General features: G+C 30.2%; 1 protein-coding gene across 1 annotated transcript; it reads left to right on the top strand.

The window, feature by feature from the left end:
- The first annotated feature begins 296 nt into the window (after nucleotides 1–296).
- On the top strand, nucleotides 297–18,185 carry Polr2G (DNA-directed RNA polymerase II subunit Rpb7). The gene is made up of 8 exons (XM_076504215.1): nucleotides 297–494; nucleotides 1,394–1,503; nucleotides 4,784–4,943; nucleotides 8,850–8,900; nucleotides 11,805–11,870; nucleotides 12,966–13,037; nucleotides 15,795–15,828; nucleotides 16,646–18,185. The coding sequence occupies exons 1-8, from the start codon at nucleotides 483–485 to the stop codon at nucleotides 16,654–16,656; spliced, it is 516 nt and encodes a 171-aa protein (XP_076360330.1). The 5' UTR covers nucleotides 297–482; the 3' UTR covers nucleotides 16,657–18,185.
- Nucleotides 18,186–18,786: the final 601 nt, after the last annotated feature.

Raw genomic sequence — 18,786 nt, 5'->3', positions numbered from 1 at the left:
TGTTTGGTGCAACCGAGTTTCGAACCCGCGACCCTCAGATTACGAGTCGAACGCCTTAACCCACTTGGCCATGCCAGGCGTGTCACTTCTATTTTGTGGTTTATATATTTGTGACATCGATCTTTTAAAAGCATAACTCTTCATGAATTTTATTTACGTATGCCTACAGTGTCATAACGGAAAATATTTAAGATAAAATTAAGTATCTTAATGAACGTTTTTCACATTTGGTCAAAAGCTTGTTTTATTAAAAAAAATTGTATATTTTATTGTAACTTTTGACAGATAAATTAAAGCAACGGTTAGGTAACGCTATTGAGGTTTGCTAAAGAAATGAATAACAAAGCAGAAGAAATAGAAACTGATAGGCTTAACACAGGTTAGAAATACGTAGGGACTGTTTAGCTTTTCATCTTTTTTGTACAACATTTGTTCTTGAAATTTTGAAAGTTTATTATCTTGTATCAGCAGAAAAATACCAAATGTTTTACCATGTAAGTTTTTTAAACTTGTAAGTTATATTATTTATCACTCATTTAACTTTTATCATATATTAAGATTTAATAATCAATTACTTTTTTCATCAGATTCGGAGTTAGCAGTGTAACTTGTAAGATTAAGATAGTGTAAAAGTTGAAAGCAAATTACATTTATAGACTCTTTGAGTGTGATCATGAGGTTATAATATAAATGAGCATTGGGCGCACGTGTTCGCGGGAGAAACAATATAGTTATATTGCACGGAAAAAATTTCTTCTCTGAATGAACTTTCAATACAAAGTCTCGCATCTGTCATTGCCCTACATTAGATAGCACTAGTTTAAACTTGCTGAAGACACTATTTGCCCGTCATGTAAAACTTAATACTACAGACATCGATGAGGGGATAGCTCTTCAAGATTGCCCTTGCAAACCTTGAAGAATAGTAAAAATTTAAATCTATGTTTTATTTTTTATAAAATAATCAATTCCCATTTTAAATTCCTGTTAATTGTTGGACTCTGCAGTAGACTAGAAAAGCTCATTCCTTGAGTCATTCACCATATTTGAAGAATTAAACTGCCTTAATTGGAGTCTAGCCTATCGTTTTAACAATTCTTCTCACCATGTATAATTGAGAGCACAGTATAAATAAATCAAAATGCTTTTATCCACTCCATCCCCAATAAAGCTTCTTGATCAGATAATATTTACCCGAGAGTTTTGAAAGAGGTTAAATATTGGGTATGTAAGCCACTTGCTACTATTTGTTCTAAGTTCTTGAATAGTGAGGAGGTGCTAGAAGATTGTAAGTTGAATAATATTGCCCAATTTGTTTAAATCATAATTTGTATATATGTGTACAGGTATGTGTATTGCTTGTTTCATTTATTTTGTTAATTTGTTTTGAAAGATTTCTCTTGAACATGAGATTCTTCTTCATCCTCGGTACTTTGGCCCACAGCTTCTGGAAACTGTGAAGCAAAAGTTGTTTACTGAAGTAGAAGGCACATGCAGTGGAAAGTAAGAATTAAAAAAAAAGACATAGATTTGTCATTTATTGAGTAAAATGATTTCTTTTGAAATAAACAAGTATACTTTCATATTAAGTAAATAGAGTGTAGGATAGATGAGATGATTAGGGGTATGTGATGTTTAATCTCCCATAAATTTCTCTCTTTTGGTTAATTTTTTTTGTATTGGTGATTTGGATACATATATTTTTATGGAAGACTGTATTTGTACATTTATATCTAAAATAATTTAGAAAGAGGTACAAACAGATGAGAATAGTTATATTTTTGATAGAAAATGATGAAAATGATTGTCTTATTCTGAGGGACTTTGAGAGTTATAACTGGAATAGAACATGGAAGCTACTGCAAGTTTCAATAAAAAGTAAACAATTATACAGTTTTAGTACAGTAAAATTGGAGACACTTTTAAATTTTCTTTTTTTTTTTCAAATAATACTTCCAACCAACTCTTGCTATTGAATATTTATAATGTTATACTGCTTTTGAAGTTTTTAGTATCTAGAACAAAAGATTAGTGTGCCTGTGACTGATTAGTTACTAGAGTTAGACAGTGTGATAATTTGATGTAATTTATTGCTTATGGACATTGATACCATGATTTTTGGCTTGTAAAATGGTTGATTAATTATAATTACTGTGGAAACATTAATATATTTGGGTTTTAGCTGCCCCATATTTTTATAGTATGGTATTACAAATAAAAAAATTAATTGCTTTAAAATCCATTATATGGAGTTTAACTGACAGAAGTAGGTTTTTAACAGTACTGTACTTGTATGTGCACATAACTGAGTTTTAAGATTATAGTTATTTTTATAGCATTGTTTTAAATGTGCATTTTCAATTCACCAGAATAATTTTTTACTTTTATGTATAAGTAATTGATGTTTAAGTCTTTCTCTGCTCTGACTTCGTATAACCTTTATTTGAAGTGTTTCACACATCATGCTGGAATTATCTGTTTTGTGGAAGTGTGAGAACAGTCAAAAGTATGCTTTAAAAGTGAAAACTATTTTAAGATAAAATTGCAGAGATCTGTATGTTTAGTGTAGACATGCATTAAGTATAAGAGGAACTTATGGCATTTCTTTTTATTTCACATGTAAAAAGTAGTTGCAAGAGATTACTGTCAATATAAATCAGTTGCATTGATCAAAAACAAATTCATTTACTGTCTTTGATATAAATGTGGTGATGAATATTTTTGACAAGCTGGATAGATGCACAAATTTAATAGATACACCATAATTTTGACTTGAACTGTTACAATACTAATACAAAATAAAAAGAGTTTTTGAGCTTTTAAGTTAAAAAACAACAACAAAAACTATGAAGCCAAGAGCTCAAAACACAAGAGAAACAATGACTGTTCTTTTCTTTCTTATTGGCTTTTCAGTGAAATTACCAGAGTTTAACATTGTTTAGTGAAGTATATATTTATACATAACATTTTATAGTATGAACATGACATATCTCATTATAACTGATTTTGTTTATAGGTTAGTCTGTTTCAGATGAGTCATGATCTGGTACAGTGCATATCTCCATTGTGCACTGTTAATTTACACTGATGAAAATTTTCATAGAGATTTAGCCCAGATTGCATTGAGATAGTTTTTGTAAGAATGGGCCAGGTTATAGATTTTGCCATAGGAATAGTTCAAAGTGAATATTTATGTATATCAAAAATGTTCTGTTTATATCATATATTGAAACTCAAACTACAACAGTCCCTACATAAAGGAGTAATACATTTAAAAGCACCAGGTTCAATTTTCAGAAATGGTCGAAGCTGTAATACAACCTGTTCTTCCTGTGTATAATTTCAAACTATAGCCAATACAGGTAGTTAGACAGTTGTTTCATTTTCAGATACTTGAAAGATGTTTGAATGCACAAAACAAGGTAAAATTATGCTATGACCTCACTTTTTGTTGTGTTGATTAAATTCTGTTAGTACCAATAACAGTTTATTGATTTAAAATGGTTAGATTTTTATGTGTGTGAAGAAAGTTTCTTTGATAAAATATAACAGTGCAAAGCAGAGATGTGCACTATATCAAATCATAATTCATCTGAAATAAGTTGATCTATAAACAAAATAAACAGTTATAATGAGATTTGATGTCATTTTCTTGCTATAAAATGTTAGGCTGTTGAACAGCATCAAATTGTGATAATTTAATTGAAAAATGAGGGTCAACTCCTACTACTTTAAACTGCTTCTAAAGAGTACAAGTTGTTCATTTACCACTACTACATGACAAATATGAACTCCACAATAATAGAGATATCCAGTAATACCACTGAACATTTGCAGAGATGCCAACCATTATGATTTGAGCGTAATGATTTGGTGTATACATATACGGTCATACAGACAAATATTACGACTTGTTGCAACTTTCAAATTATTATATATTATATAGGCCTATACAATAAAGTGATAAATTGTTCCTCCAGGGCTTGAAAGGGGTGAAAAGAAAATTTCTAGTGAGATACAAATAAATTTTGGTAATAATTAAAAGACATAGTCCAAATGGCTACTTGCGATAATCATGTTTGTGCTTGAAGTAATAAAAAATATTTGTATCTCCAATCTTTACCAATAGTTTGAGTGCGGTGCTTCTCCATACTGGGTACGTGGGGGTATCCATAGTTACATCATCAGTGCTTGTCAGCCAATCAGCTCTCGCGTAGATGGGTATTTCTCGTTTTCTAAGTGGCATAGAAACACCAATGCGATCATTCACAAGATGGGAAAGAAGAGGCCTCATTCACCAGATTGTCTTGTTTATGGCAAATCTAAAAGGACTAAAACTGAAAGGGTTCTGTCTACAATCATTACGCTCAGTCATTTGAAATAGTTGGCATCTCTGCATTTGCCACCTGGGATGGTTATTTATTACAAGATTTGGCAACTTGCCTGATGGATTAATTAATATATAGTGTTGAAACAATTTTTATAGATGTGTGTAGTATTAAATGAACATGATAATGATTTGGTTTAAAAGTTACTATCTTTTTGGTAGCCTTGCTTTTTCATTGTGGTGCATACTGTGTATGCTTACTAATGTTTTCTGAAAGTTAGGTATGAAAGTATCATGTTGAGTATGTAATATGCAGGTGACTTGATATAACTTGTATTATTTTAGAGAGGGATTATTGTAAAAAAAAGTGTGTTTAGTTTAAAATTTAGATTTAGATTTGAATTTTGGCTTTTAGTGGATAAAGAAAAATGCTCTAACTGAATTTTTTGTTGACAGATATGGCTTTGTAATAGCAGTGACAACAATTGATAACATTGGTGCAGGATTGATTCAACCAGCACGTGGTTTTGTTGTGTACCCAGTAAAATACAAAGCTATTGTATTTAGGCCCTTTAAAGGTGAAGTGTTAGATGCTGTTGTTACACAGGTAAACAAGGTAAGAACCAAATTATTGAAACAGTACATAGAAAAATTAGGTTTGTAATCTTAAATGTTTGATACATTTATTTTTTAAGAAATCATACTTAACATATTCAAGTATGGGACTGATTCTATACTGTAAATATTAGTTTACATTGATGACTTTGTCATTTAGCTGTAAAGGTGGCAAATCACTTCATTTATATTTAGCATTCCTATTTGTTGTATCTTAAATGTTGACTAGTCAATAAAATTGTAAGTTTTGCTAGTATGTTGTAGACCTAAAAGTTCACAAAAATGTAGTTGTGTGAATTTCAGTTTGGTAAAATATGTTTTGATTGTGGCAGCTTCAAGTTATATATTCTAAATCAAGTTGTTTTGATACTTCTGTGGAGATATACTTGTAATATATCTGTTTACAAGGAAAAATTCTCTCCCAAAATAGTTGGTTCATTATTTGTACTGTTTAGAAGAAATACATAACTATCTGTACAATCAGTTATTATTGTTCATATGTAACATGGTTTAAAAGAGTAAGACATTCCATTGTTTAAAATATTAATTTTTAACAGGAATCCTACCACAAGATTTTTTATACTTTTATTTTCATGTTTCTGGTAATTTTCTCATCTGTTTTAAACATACTGTTGTTTAATCAAGGTTTTCAAGAAGATTTAACCAGTTTTTTCAGTTATGTCTCTAGTTATCCTTCTGAACAAAAACATTATGGGAGGATATAACAAAACAGTGATGCTGTTTGTCCATCCATCTGTAGACATCTACCTTTTGTACAAAAACTTTGTTCTAAACATCATGTTTTAATTAAACTTCATAGGTCATTTCACTTGAAGGTGGGAAAGAACAGTGTATTGTTTTGAGGCTGAAAAGTTAAAGGTCAAGGTTACCATTAAAAAAACAAACATAGAAATTTGAATTGTGTACACCATCACAATGATATAATGCAGTTAATACTGTTGTAACATTACAGAACAAAACTGTTCATTGAAGGTAATTCAACTGGTTGCTTTTTTAATATACATTCAGTTTTGGCCTTTTTGCTTTAAGTTTTAGACTAACCCAGAATAATATTAATAATATAAATATTACTATTATTTCTAATGTGTGGAACCAGTATTAATTGGTATTTTAACATGTGTGATTGTAGAACAAACTCCATTTTCTCAAAATGTGGTGCACTTCAGCTACAGATTTTTTCACAATTAACAGTTGGTTTAGAATGATGAATTGTCAGTAATGACACAAAGATTGTATTTGAAAGTAACATAAAATAAATTGTTGTGCAATAAAGTATAGAGAAAATGTGTTTGAAGAGTACATGGAAATGATGAAACATAGGTAGATAATTTAATATCCTATGTCACTTTTTAACTTAAGGTATGATTATTTCAAATTTTTCATTAATAAAACTAATGAACATCATTAGGGATCACTACAAGCAGTTATGTTTGTCATTTTACTTATAATGAAAAAAATAATAATCACAAAACAAGAGTTTACTTGCAAATCTGGTTTATGGCTTTCACATTTGCAAGTTAAGGTGATTGGACAAATAAATACATAAGCATTCATAATAAAGGCCCCAAGATTTTTTTTTCTGTTTTAGGTTTATTCCATGTAGGAGAGAGGGGTGGGCTTTCTCACAATAATAAAATACTGTCATTAGGTAGAATTCTATAGTTTAGTCAGTTAGCCTATGCATATGTACATGTAAATTTGGATCCTGGCACTTGCTATCATAAATAACAAATCAAGGCTGTGTGCAGACTGTTAAAAAACTGTTTAGTGTAGATATTATTGCTATGTTTGTGAGTCATTGATGTCAAGAATATGGCAAGCAGACAATTCAGTAATAAACAAATAAATAGTAAAAGATGAGCAGGAAATAGCAGACAGACAAAGACAATAGCAGAAGAGAGTAAAGTCATGGCCAAGGAAATGTTCATTGTGAAGTTAACTGTGGTAGAGGTGATAGGCCTGATGTTTGATGCTGTAGAGTGAGATTAACTGTAGAAAAGGAGAATAATTTATTCCATTAAAGCACATCATTCTAAAGTAATTAAATTAGTCTGAGTGCACTTTGACAAAAGGAACAGAGGATATTTTGAGGAAAGAAGACCAGATGATTACTAGAAGAATAGTATACAACTGTGGTAACTCGTCACATTTGTATGTGAATTATACACAGAATAGTAGTGTGAGAGAAATAGGGAAAGATAGTTGAGTGTGTCAGCTGAATTTAAAGCAACTGAATAGGTCTAAGTGGATTTTTGACAAGAAAAATAAAACCTTATAGTGTTTATGATATCTATTATCACTATGGTGTAAAGAATTTGTTCTATATACATTTAACTAGTTTCAAATATATATTATTTTGTTGTTTGTTTATTATTGAATTTATCAGTAACAAGTCACAGACACTTACTGTAGAAGAATCTTTACCCCAACAACAACACTGTATATTTATAACATTAAGAAGTACTAGGTTGTCCAGAAATAAATGTCAAAATTCTCATGATGACATTTAGAAGCTGAATATTGTGTAAATTATCATCATTTGTCATTTACAAGGTATCTTAATTGCATGATGTTTCAACTCAGAGTAAGTTTTGCAACCTCCAAGGTAGCATGGACAGGAAAGACTCACCTGATTTTCCTCTATGACTTCAAACTTGGATGAAAAGCTACCGAAACTACATGGAACATCAACCAGGCACTCAGCCATGGATCTGTTACTGAACATAGAGTTCAGCATTGGTTCCCAAAGTTTTGACATGGAGATGAAAGTCTTGAAGACCACAAAGGTTGTGGAAGGAAGCCATCCTGAAATGGAAACACATTAAGGGAGACAACTGAGACAGACCCTTGCATAACAGTTTGTGAGCTTGCATAAAAGCTAGGCACAAGCAAATCAAGCATTACTAACCACCTGAGTGCAGTTTGAAAAGTTGAACAAGTGGGTTATGCATCAGCTGACTGAAGATCAACAAAATTGGTGTTATGAGACCTGTCAAGGATGATGCTTCAAAAATTGAATGAATTAGGAATCAAGATTCTGTATCATCCACTTTATTCCTCAGACCTTTCCCTTACGGATTATAATTTTTTCAAGCACTTTAAGAAATTTTTGAACAATAAATGCTTTCAAAACTAGGCAGCTGCAGAAGAAGCTTTCAGGGAGTTAATTGACCTTAGAAACTCTGATTTCTATAGCAGGGGCATAAACAGAATTGTTACACATTGGTAAAAGGTGTTGAAGCAAATGGTGCTTACTTTGATTAAAGCATGTTTTACAACACTGTTTTTACTTTTCCAAATTTTGCAGTTCAAAAACAATATTTATTTCTGGACAACCTAATATAAATAAAAGCTTTGAATCTGACACAGACATGTATGGTTTATTGGCTACAAGGTGATAGACTGTATGAACAAAAGGAACTCTGCATTCATGGTAAAAAACAGGAAAAATAAATGTAGATTTGTCTAGTAAGAAATTATCATGCAGTGTTTTCCTTTTCAACTTGCCACATCCATTTGAATTTTTACATGTCCAACTGTGATTTTTAGGAGTATTTGACACAGGGTAGATGCTCATTTTGCACTATGTTTAGTATGTGAGAAATGCATTTGAAGTGATTATCGAGAAAAATGATATTGTTATAAAATAAGTATCTCATTTATTTGTGTATTGTAAGTTTTATGTGTAGTTTTAGTTGTTTGTAAAGTATTTGTCTGAGATCATAAATCAATTGAATGTTGACAAGTCAGGTACTTGACAGGTTAAAATAATATCAAATGTACATTATGATTAGTTGCATTTTTTAATGTGAAAAATAAAGTATAATTTATTGTGTATGTCTGTATAGTTTATTAAATGGTGTATTTCTGTTGATATTTGTTATAGGTTGGCCTTTTCACCCAGATTGGACCTTTATCTTGCTTCATATCAAAGCATGTGAGAATATTTGTTTATGGAAAGATTTATTATACTTGTGTATTGTCAGGAATTATATTTAGTTATTAAAATTAAATAACCTTCAGTTAATAAATCAATGGAATGAAAGCAATATATATAAGCTCAAAATTTTGAAACAGAACAGAACATAATGTCTCATAGAAACATTATCATTTAAAAATTGTAGGTTTAATCTTTCTCCACCTTTCCTCTCCTCACATATTTTTTTAGTTTATTTTCATCATTTTTAATTACCAATTTTTTATGTATTTCAGTTTGTTTATTTGCTGGTCAAGTTGATATTGTAGATTTTTTATTATTTTCATAGTCTTGTTTATGATTAATTATTTGGAAAACAAAGTTATATTTGAACTTCAATAGTTATGCTAGGTTTGTGCTTGTTTTGTTATGTAGCAAGTATTTATTTCTTATGTTAACCAGGTTCAAATCCCCATCACACCAAACATGTTCAACCTTTCAGCTGTGGGGGCAATATAATGTGATGGTTAATCCCACTATTTGTTGGTAAAAGAGTAGTCCAAGAGTTGGCAGTGGGTGGTGTTGACTAGCTGCCTTTCCTCTAGTCTAACACTGCCAAATTAGGGATGGCTAGTGCAGATAGCCCTTGAGTAGTGTGGCACAAAATTCAAAAATCAAAAACAAATCTTGTGTTAACCACTTAATTAGCCTGACTTTTCTATTTTGTTGTAAATTTTGGTTGTTTTAACATAACTGTCTTACATGTTTTACTGTGAATAAAAATGAGTTCTGGAACATGAAATTTTTTTCTTGTGTAAAATATTTACTCTTTCCACATTTAGTTCTTTTAAACATAATGTATATTTTTAAAAATTTATCTTATAAATATTTGCTTACTGACAATGGTGATTCATTGAGAATAATATATGTAAAGGTGAGAACATATTTAAACAGGTAATGCCTTTTTTCCCATTATTTGTAAATAATTCCCAAATATGATATCATTAAAAGAACTTTAACAAAGCCTTTGCTTCAACCCAGCATTTTTTAAGTGTTAGTATTTTAAAATTGAATGTGTGTATGTAAATATACTACATTTATATGAACATGTCTTTATTATGTAATTAGATGATGCACCTACAAGTATTGTCACATAATCACAGACACTTGAAGTCAGTGAATTTATTAAGTGTTGTCTGAAATCATTTTTTTCATCTTGTTTATAAAGTTGAATTTGTACTAGTTTTGATTTTAATGAAATTATTAGGTTAAATAGGTATTTAAAATATCTTTTTTGTTTCTAATATTTTGAAACTGACATAAAAATAAAAAAATATCCAAAAAGTTTACAATTAATTAATAATTTACATAGATTTTATGCATAAAATGTTTGTGAAGAAAATACAGTTGGCAAAATCTCCTCGGCTTGTTAAATAATTCGAGGTTGAAATGATTTAATAAACATTGTGATCATAAGGTTTTATCAAATAATTTTGAAATGGCTATTAAACTTGTGCATATTTCTAACATTGTGAATTTTGAGTTTCACACCAATAAGTGTTACTCAACTTACAAATATTATATATTGTTAAATGAAAGTAACCATCAAGTAAGATGATGCCAAAAGTTAGATTGTACATTATCAGAGTAGTAATGGTGATTAAACTGACTGATAACATTATATTTTATCACCAATGTTCCCTTTAATTCTTTCAAACCATGTGTGAAATGTGCACTAGTATCAAGTCAATCTGCACATGTGTACTACCAGTTTTTTAAGGGGAGGGATTTTTAGACCCTCAACCCCATTGGACCATTAGGCTACTTTGCAATGCTGCTTGTTCGTTTTTTGGGCTTTAGGCATATCAGCTGCCAGGGTCATTAAAGCTGCCAATGTATTGCGAGTCCTCACTATCACTGAGGATGTGTGTGTGTGTGGCTGGAATAATGAAGTGCACAGCATTTGATATTGGTTGTTGTGTGGCCATGCAGTTTAGAGGGAATACTGGTTATAACTAACTAAGATTAGAATGTTTTTCAAGACAGGACCTTATTAATAAATCTATCTGTGACTTGGATAACAAACTGTTAATTGTATTAAATCATTCAGTGTATATTATGGATGAGATGGTTTTGATTTTTTTTTTTTTTTACTGCTAGAAAATACTATATTTACAAATGTTGAAAAGCTTTTTGTATCTTTCATGGTTGCTATATAATTGTGAAAATTGAAGGGTGGCTTTTCTTTGGATAAGTCCAGTAATATTCAGAGCCATAACAAGTGCCTGTGAAACTATATTTTTCATTTACTGAATATGTATTTATTATCTGAGTAACTTGTTTGATTTTCAGCAGATTTCAGGTTTATAAGTTTTGTTTACCTTGTTTGATATTTATATGTATTTTGGTTATAAGCATGACAAAAACAAGTTAAGTTTTTCTTTATTTTTTGCTCCTATTCTTGTTTATAGATATTGAAGTAGTGAAGCTTTCAGTAGTTTACCAACTGTTCGTTCAGAACATAAATAGCAATTTGATGTTGTTATACACTTATTTTGTGTACTTACATATTCAGAAAATCTAAATCATTTTGCATACATATATGATAGTGTCACTTTTCTTAAACTATAGAATTTAACAATTAATTATGAATAATTTTTTGAGTCAGGATACTATAGTAAAGGCAGTTGTTTCTAAACCTTAAAATTTTGTGATCTCTCTTTCTTTCAGAATTTCTCACATTTTCCCTTACTTTATAGGAGACAAAAATATTTCAATTCTCCGAGTTCAAAGTCATTCATATTCTGTAGTATCAGTGCTACAGAAGTTGTAATTAATCTAGTTGGGTAACTGTAAAAATGTTAGCTTAACCTTCTTTCTTGGAAGTTAAATCTGTAACTTTTAGTTCATTTTATTTTCGTTTAGTCGATACCCTCAGATATGGAGTATGCACCAGATGGTAATCCTCCCTGCTACAAGAGTCAAGATGAGGTATTGTTTATAGTTCTAAATGGAAATTAGAGAATCTTTTGTAATTTCTTGAATTAATTGTAGAGATACATACAGCTCTGAAGTGTAACATTTTTTTCAGTTGTAATTTTAAGGTGAGACAGACTAAGGCCTTGTATGTTAATTTATGATTTTGGAGAGATAATATCCCAGTTTAACTCCTTCACTTTAAGATACATTTTGGGCACATATTCATGAGAATTTTTTAGACTTTTGATAAAATTCCAGTCCTTTCAGAGTGCTTTTATGAAATGTTTGACTGTCAATCTCAGTTGTGTGTGTGTGTGTAAGATTATTGTGTGTCCATTAGCCAATCTAGATTTGCAGCAACAAAGAATCATTACACAATGTATAAGCTTACAGATATCTTTTTTAACCTCTCAAAAAGAGAGGTATTCAAATTTAAAAACTTAACGTCTAAACTCTAATTTCTGGAGGGTGATGACTTTTACAGGAACATACCTTAACTTCTTTGAAGAAGTGAAATTAGTTTTATTTTGCATCGTGTAGTCTGCTCTTATAAGTTGCCTCTTGATTTTCTTGTCCTTTGAACATGAGGATAAGATTTTTCAACCTTTTGTACCTTTATCTGTGCTAAGCCATTGCTGGTAAAGCAAGTATGTAAACTAGATATTCTATTTGATTTAACACTATTATTGTTTATAACCAACACATTGTGTTCTGTATCTCTTAACTTTTACAAGGTGTTTCCTTGATCTACATTTTCAGACTATTTAGAAGTTATGTATGTTAGCCATGTTGAACATTTCATTGGCTAGTTATTTGGAGTTACCAGAAAGATTTTGTGTGTACCTTTTGTTGCTTACCTTTATTTATTTGTTAGAAATTTTAATTTCTCTATGAACATAAATAACATTGATAAACACCGGTTTATATTAGACAAAGTTATTAATAATAATGTCATTATTTTCTTTGTAACCACTTTATCAGTACATATTTTTGACTCATGTTTATTATATTAAAATTATTTTCAATTCCTCTTAAATGACACATTCTGTTCTGCTTCAGCTATGTTTTTACATTTTATTATTAGTAAAGACTTTTTAATCATTCAAGGATGTTGTGATTCAACAAGATGATAAGATACGGCTCAAAATAGTTGGAACCAGAGTAGATGCTACAGATATAGTAAGTACATGATTAGTCGTATCATAACAAGATAAAAGGCAGATAGTTTAGTTATTTTTTTGCATAACAAACTAATTTTACAGTGGAGAGGGATATTTCTTTTATGTTTTCATTTTAGTTCTAAGGATAAAAGATTCTTTAGTGTGTGTTTTTCATGTGAAGCTAAATTACTCTCTGGTTTGTAATAAATACCATGTATAATTAAATATTCATGATTTTGTTTTAATAATGTAATAAAACATTGGTACAGATTTGGCTCTGATTTGCTTATTTTTGGGCTGTTCACTTTGGACAAGATTTGTTTTCTACATTTGTTGCCACTTTGAACATAAAGTAAAACAACCATTTGAAGGTTTTTTTATCATAAATTATGCTGTTACACAGCACATCTACAGTAAACAAACAAACAGGAATAACATATTATTTACAAAGCTGTGATATAGCTGTAGGTTTTGATGTAATAACAAAAAGTTTATAAGTTTGTAACTCATATAAGAAAAACCAGCTTTACAGCAAATAGATTCTGAGTGAGAAAATTCAAGCTTGAATGATATATATATATATGTTATTTTTAGTGGTGTATCCTGGCCAGTGGCTTTGGTTTATTGCAACTATATATACTTGTATAACAGTTATCAAAACATGAAATATTCAAAGGCATTATGAAAAATACATAACTAACAATGAATTAGCATAACAAATGATACTAAATTAGTGTAATCAGGTAGTTACTACCCTACTTTAAATTGCAGTCATGAGCAAGATACTTCCAATGTGTCTAATGCATGCTGATAGTCTGAACTGTCTTTGCTGCACAAATCAACAGAGACAACACAGATAATCAGAACTTGCACACTTACTGCAGTCGACAATGGTTGTATCTCGTAAATAAAATGTTACTGCTTTTTCAAAACAATAGTAATTATATATTTGTGCTAGTAATGGATTAAATTCAAATATTTTTGTATTGACTAAAACACTATTTTTTAAAAATTCTCCTAAGGCTTGTTTACTGTCAGGAACTGCATTGACATGGAAAATATGTCACTGATGATTTTGGTAGCTTTAAATGTATGAGGTTTCCTGAACAAAATATGAAATTCATATTCAGTTTTCATACCACCAGTTAAAAATAATTTCACTTTTTGAAACTGTTTGAGGTTGAAATAAACCAGAGCTTTGTTTTGTGCATTGAAAAGTTTTGTCAAGTAGGGAAGGAAATTTAAATATTTCTACTCTCTATACAAGAATTGCAACTGTCAAAATTAGGGTTAGCAGTTGGGATTTTTAAAAAAATAACCATATATGAAAATAAATGCTAAAATAAAATTTGTGAAAACCTCTAAATAAGAAAATTTCCTTAGTAAATTATTTCATAACTTGTTTGGTAAGAGGAGATCAGAACTTTTTATAAACATGCATCCCCCACCTCTAGTGTCATAGTGGTATGTCTACAGGGTTACAATATCATAAATCAGGTTTTGATACTTGTGGGTGGCAGAGCACAAATATCCATTGTGAAGCTTTGTGCTCAACTACAAGCAAACACTCATAAACAACAACAACAAAAATGAAATATTGGACTGGGTATGTTACAGCATATTATATAATATAAATTAGCCAAGTTATGTTAATGTATAGTTGACTACAGTGTTTGAGGATATTGAATTCAGTTTTTTCCTTTGTAACTTTAAAAATGGAATCAATTTATGCATGAAGAGTACAATGACATTTTTTTTAAATGTCTGTAATGTTTATGTGACAATCCTGTCTATGATCTTGTTTGCAGTAATAGAATTCCTACTTTTCAGCTTCTATTCAAATACAGTTATAAATGTGTATGTATTTTTATTGCAAATATGTTACTAATTTTATTTAACTTTGGATTACTTAGCTTGTTTAAAAAATCTACTCTCAGAATTTGTTCATTTAAGAAATATTTACATTAAATTTTTTTTTTCAACTATCTTCTGCTGATTTTTAGAGTTATCAAAAATCCTCTAAGTTGTAAGACAAAAAATCATTTTAATTGCCACTGATAAATCAATAGCTTTTAAATCTGTTTCCACTTAGTTCTTTAATGAATGTTTATCTTAATTTCTCACATTGTTTAATGTATATATTAGATTCCAGTCACATGTTCTAAAGTTAATTGGTGATGAATGTTTTCTGGATTCATAGTTTTAGTTGTAACTGTAAGTACTTGTCATTTACAAAATGAATGAAGATTTTTGAGTGAGCCCTGAAGAAGTTGTAAGCATGAATTGTTGAACAAAATAAATTATCTGGACTAACTTATTGTTTTCTTTTGTTTGTTTAGTTATATGTTTACTTTGTATTGACCATACAACTAGGATAGTATACAACATGGGTTTGTTTAGAATTAAGTGCTATTGGAAAATAACTTTATTTCTTACTTTAGCTCTTTCATATTTTTTAGTGTATTCAGTTTTTTTTCTGTGTAACATACAGAAATAATTTTATAAGTTTTTTGAATATTTTTTCATATTTTTACATTGTTTAAAACATCAACTTTAGTGTTATAGAAAATATATCAGATCCTTGCATGTTAAGAAATATGGTTGTTATATCACTGTTAAGAAATCTAGATGATGTGTCACTTTTAAGTAATCTGGATATTGTATCATTTTTAAGGTATCTGGATGTTTTTTGGGGATTTTAAGGAATATGGATGTTGTATCATTGTTAATAAATATCTGGATGTTGTATTGACTGCAATTTATCTTATTTGTTTAGTTTGCAATAGGAACACTTATGGATGATTACTTAGGTATGTGTAGAGTTTTCATTATTTCAGTACAGTATGTCTTTAAATTTTATGATCTCCTCAGTAATAAGTAGCTTTATTACTATTGGTAAATGATAATGAGAAATCATAGTTAAAAAATGAGATTTATTCTGACATGACATGCCCTGGTTAGTCTGCTGAACTTATAACCTGTAGATGATGTGATTAAAACCTGGAACTAAACATTCTTGCCCTTTCAGTCTTGAAGGAATTATAATATGATAGTATATCCCAAAAATTAGTCTAATGGTTTGTGGTATGTGCTGGGGGCCTGTGACCTTCTCTTTTGGTTGGTAATTCAAAATTATGGAAAAAAATTACCATTACGAAATGTATTCTCATACTATATAGGCCTGAGTAAGTGACTGGATTGGGTGATCTTTCATAGCTAGTGGGGATTTATTCAACTTCCCCATTACTACAGGCCTACAGTGATGCCACAGTTTATAAATGATGCATTGTACCTATCTTCTTGTTTTTATTGTTATCAGAAGTTTCTTAATTACCAATTTATTTTTTGCTGAACTTCATGAATAAGAATTTTTAATTTGTAACCATTTTCAATATTTTTTACTATGACTTTCCTTATTTTGTCTTAGAGACACAACTATGTGTAATTATTAAATCTAACAGTAGCATCCATGATGGTTAAATATCAGTATAATGCCTGTAAGTGAGTGAAGCATAACAAAGTACTTTTTTAGGCAATTTCTTGTCTGATATTTTTTTTACTTTTCATGTAGTGTTTGTTTGCTTGGACTGGCATAATTGTCTGAACCTTTTTTTCTCTCTCTTTTAGGTCTGACATAACATGGGAAACATTTATGTATATTGTCATTTGCATTTTTAAATTTTCATCATGAAGTTACTTTGTATGCATGAATTTGTTGTTTGTAATGATAATAAAACATTAACTATATAAAGTGGCATGCTTTATTTTTCTTTAACTGTGTTAATAAAATTGGGTTTGAATATATCTTATAATGTGTATTTTGAATAGAAAATAGCAACCTATAAAAATAAGGTTCAGTAATTTTTATTAATTCATTTTTCTTAGTTATTGTTTTCATGTAAATTCTCACATACTTTGGTAATTTTAAATAGTTTTATACTATTCACACAGCTTTCTTATTGTTTAAATCTCTGTGTATCTATATAAATACAGGGTGGCCCATAAGTCCCTACCCATCCATATATCTTATGTATCTGTGTGCTGTCCCTCATTCTCGCTGCATAATATTATGTGATGCCATGTTCTGTAAGACATTTTCCTCAACATAGCAGAGGTTATTGTTCTAAATGCCACGGTAACAGCTGCCTTCAACTCATCATCATCATAATTGAATATAACATACTAACATATATAAATGGGTAGAGACTTACAGGTCACCCTGTATAATAGCAGTGTCTGTTGTATGTCCATGTAACTACTTTGCAGGCTGTGGATGGATCTTCATCAAAATTAGTGTGGAGTTTTCATTTGGCCCATGTGGGGATATGTACAAGTTTTCAGTTTTATGATTTTTTTTATAACTACTTCACCCCTGTAGATGAATCATCACCAAACTTAGTGTGGAGGTTCATTGGGTCCATGGTGAGATACAGTTTGTGTTTTGCAGTTTTTATGTTTTTTTTACAATTACATATAAGGGAAGTACCATTTCATGTTCTGAGATAACATTTCATTAATCGTGAATTTACATAACTTCCATCCAATATAATTTTTCTGTAGATCTAACACACGTACACATAGTAATTGTAAGATTAAATAAGAATAATAATTTAGCTTTTTGTGGTGTTTTCCAGTCTCTTGTCATCCATGTCCCCTGTGATAAATAGTTTCTTGCAACCTGCCTCTTGCTTGTTTGTTTTTGTTGTTTTTTTATAGTAATTGAAAGAGTAAGTTAAGTGACAAGATACAACACATGGATACACATTAAAATAGGCCCAGCATAGCCAGGTGGGTTAAGGCATTAGACTCGTAATCTGAGGGTCATGGGTTTGAATCCCCGTCGCAACAAACATGCTTGTCCTTTTAGCCATGGGAATGTTATAATGTGACAGTCAATCCCACTATTCATTGGTAAAAGAGTAGCCCAAGAGTTGGTGGTGGGTGGGAATGACAAACTGCCTTTCCTCTAGTCTTACACTGCTAGATTAGGGATGGCTAATGCAGATAGCCCTTGAGTAGCTTTGTGCAAAATTCAAAAAACAAAAACAAATTTTATGTTAATTGCTATATTAGCCTGACTTTTCTATTTTGTTGTAAATTTTGGTTGTTTTAACATTACCGTTTTACATGTTTTACTGTGAATAAAAATGAGTTCTGGAACGTGAAATGTTTTTCTTGTGTAAAATATTTACTCTTTCCACAGCCCTCATGTAGCTTTGTGCGAAATTACAAAACAAACACATGAACATGCTGTATGTGCTGTATTAATTACTTAATATTTCACTTATGGAAAAAAAATATTAATTTTATCACGTTTGTTTAAAATTATTACAGTACTCTTGTTAAATCTAATAACGATAATATCATTATCAGCTTGTTATTCAAGACCTAAGAGTTATTTTCTGTGGAGAAAGTCCTGGGGAGCTAAAGTTGTAAAAAAAAAAGTTTTACATTTTAATTTTAATAACATTGTCAACATTAAGGGCATTATTACTTTTTAAAGCAGGATATTAACGTTTTGTTTAGTAACTTTAAAGAGGTAAATCATTAACTTTTAACTTGAGTGGTGGCCAACAGAGTTAAGCTAAAGTTAGAGCGTTTTTACTGGTTTCAAGGAGTTTAGAATTATGTACTATTAAAAGTTGAAGTCGATCCAAGAAATCTAGTTTGAAAGCTTCAAATAAAATATATCTTCGCTGACCGGTAGATTGCTTCTTTCTTCTACAATTCGAGACAGCTAGTACAGAGGCGAACTGCTGGCCAAAATC

This window comes from Tachypleus tridentatus, chromosome 6, assembly GCF_004210375.1.
Source record: "Tachypleus tridentatus isolate NWPU-2018 chromosome 6, ASM421037v1, whole genome shotgun sequence".
NCBI lineage: Eukaryota > Metazoa > Arthropoda > Merostomata > Xiphosura > Limulidae > Tachypleus > Tachypleus tridentatus.
Note: the sequence above shows the minus strand (reverse complement) of the source record. Positions and strands in the feature narration are given on the sequence as shown.

Coding starts and splice junctions, on each gene's coding strand:
- Polr2G (XM_076504215.1), top strand. Junction 4,944..8,849: donor TTGTTACACAGGTAAACAAG/GTAAGAACCAAA, acceptor TATTTGTTATAG/GTTGGCCTTTTCACCCAGAT. Junction 13,038..15,794: donor GAGTAGATGCTACAGATATA/GTAAGTACATGA, acceptor TTATTTGTTTAG/TTTGCAATAGGAACACTTAT.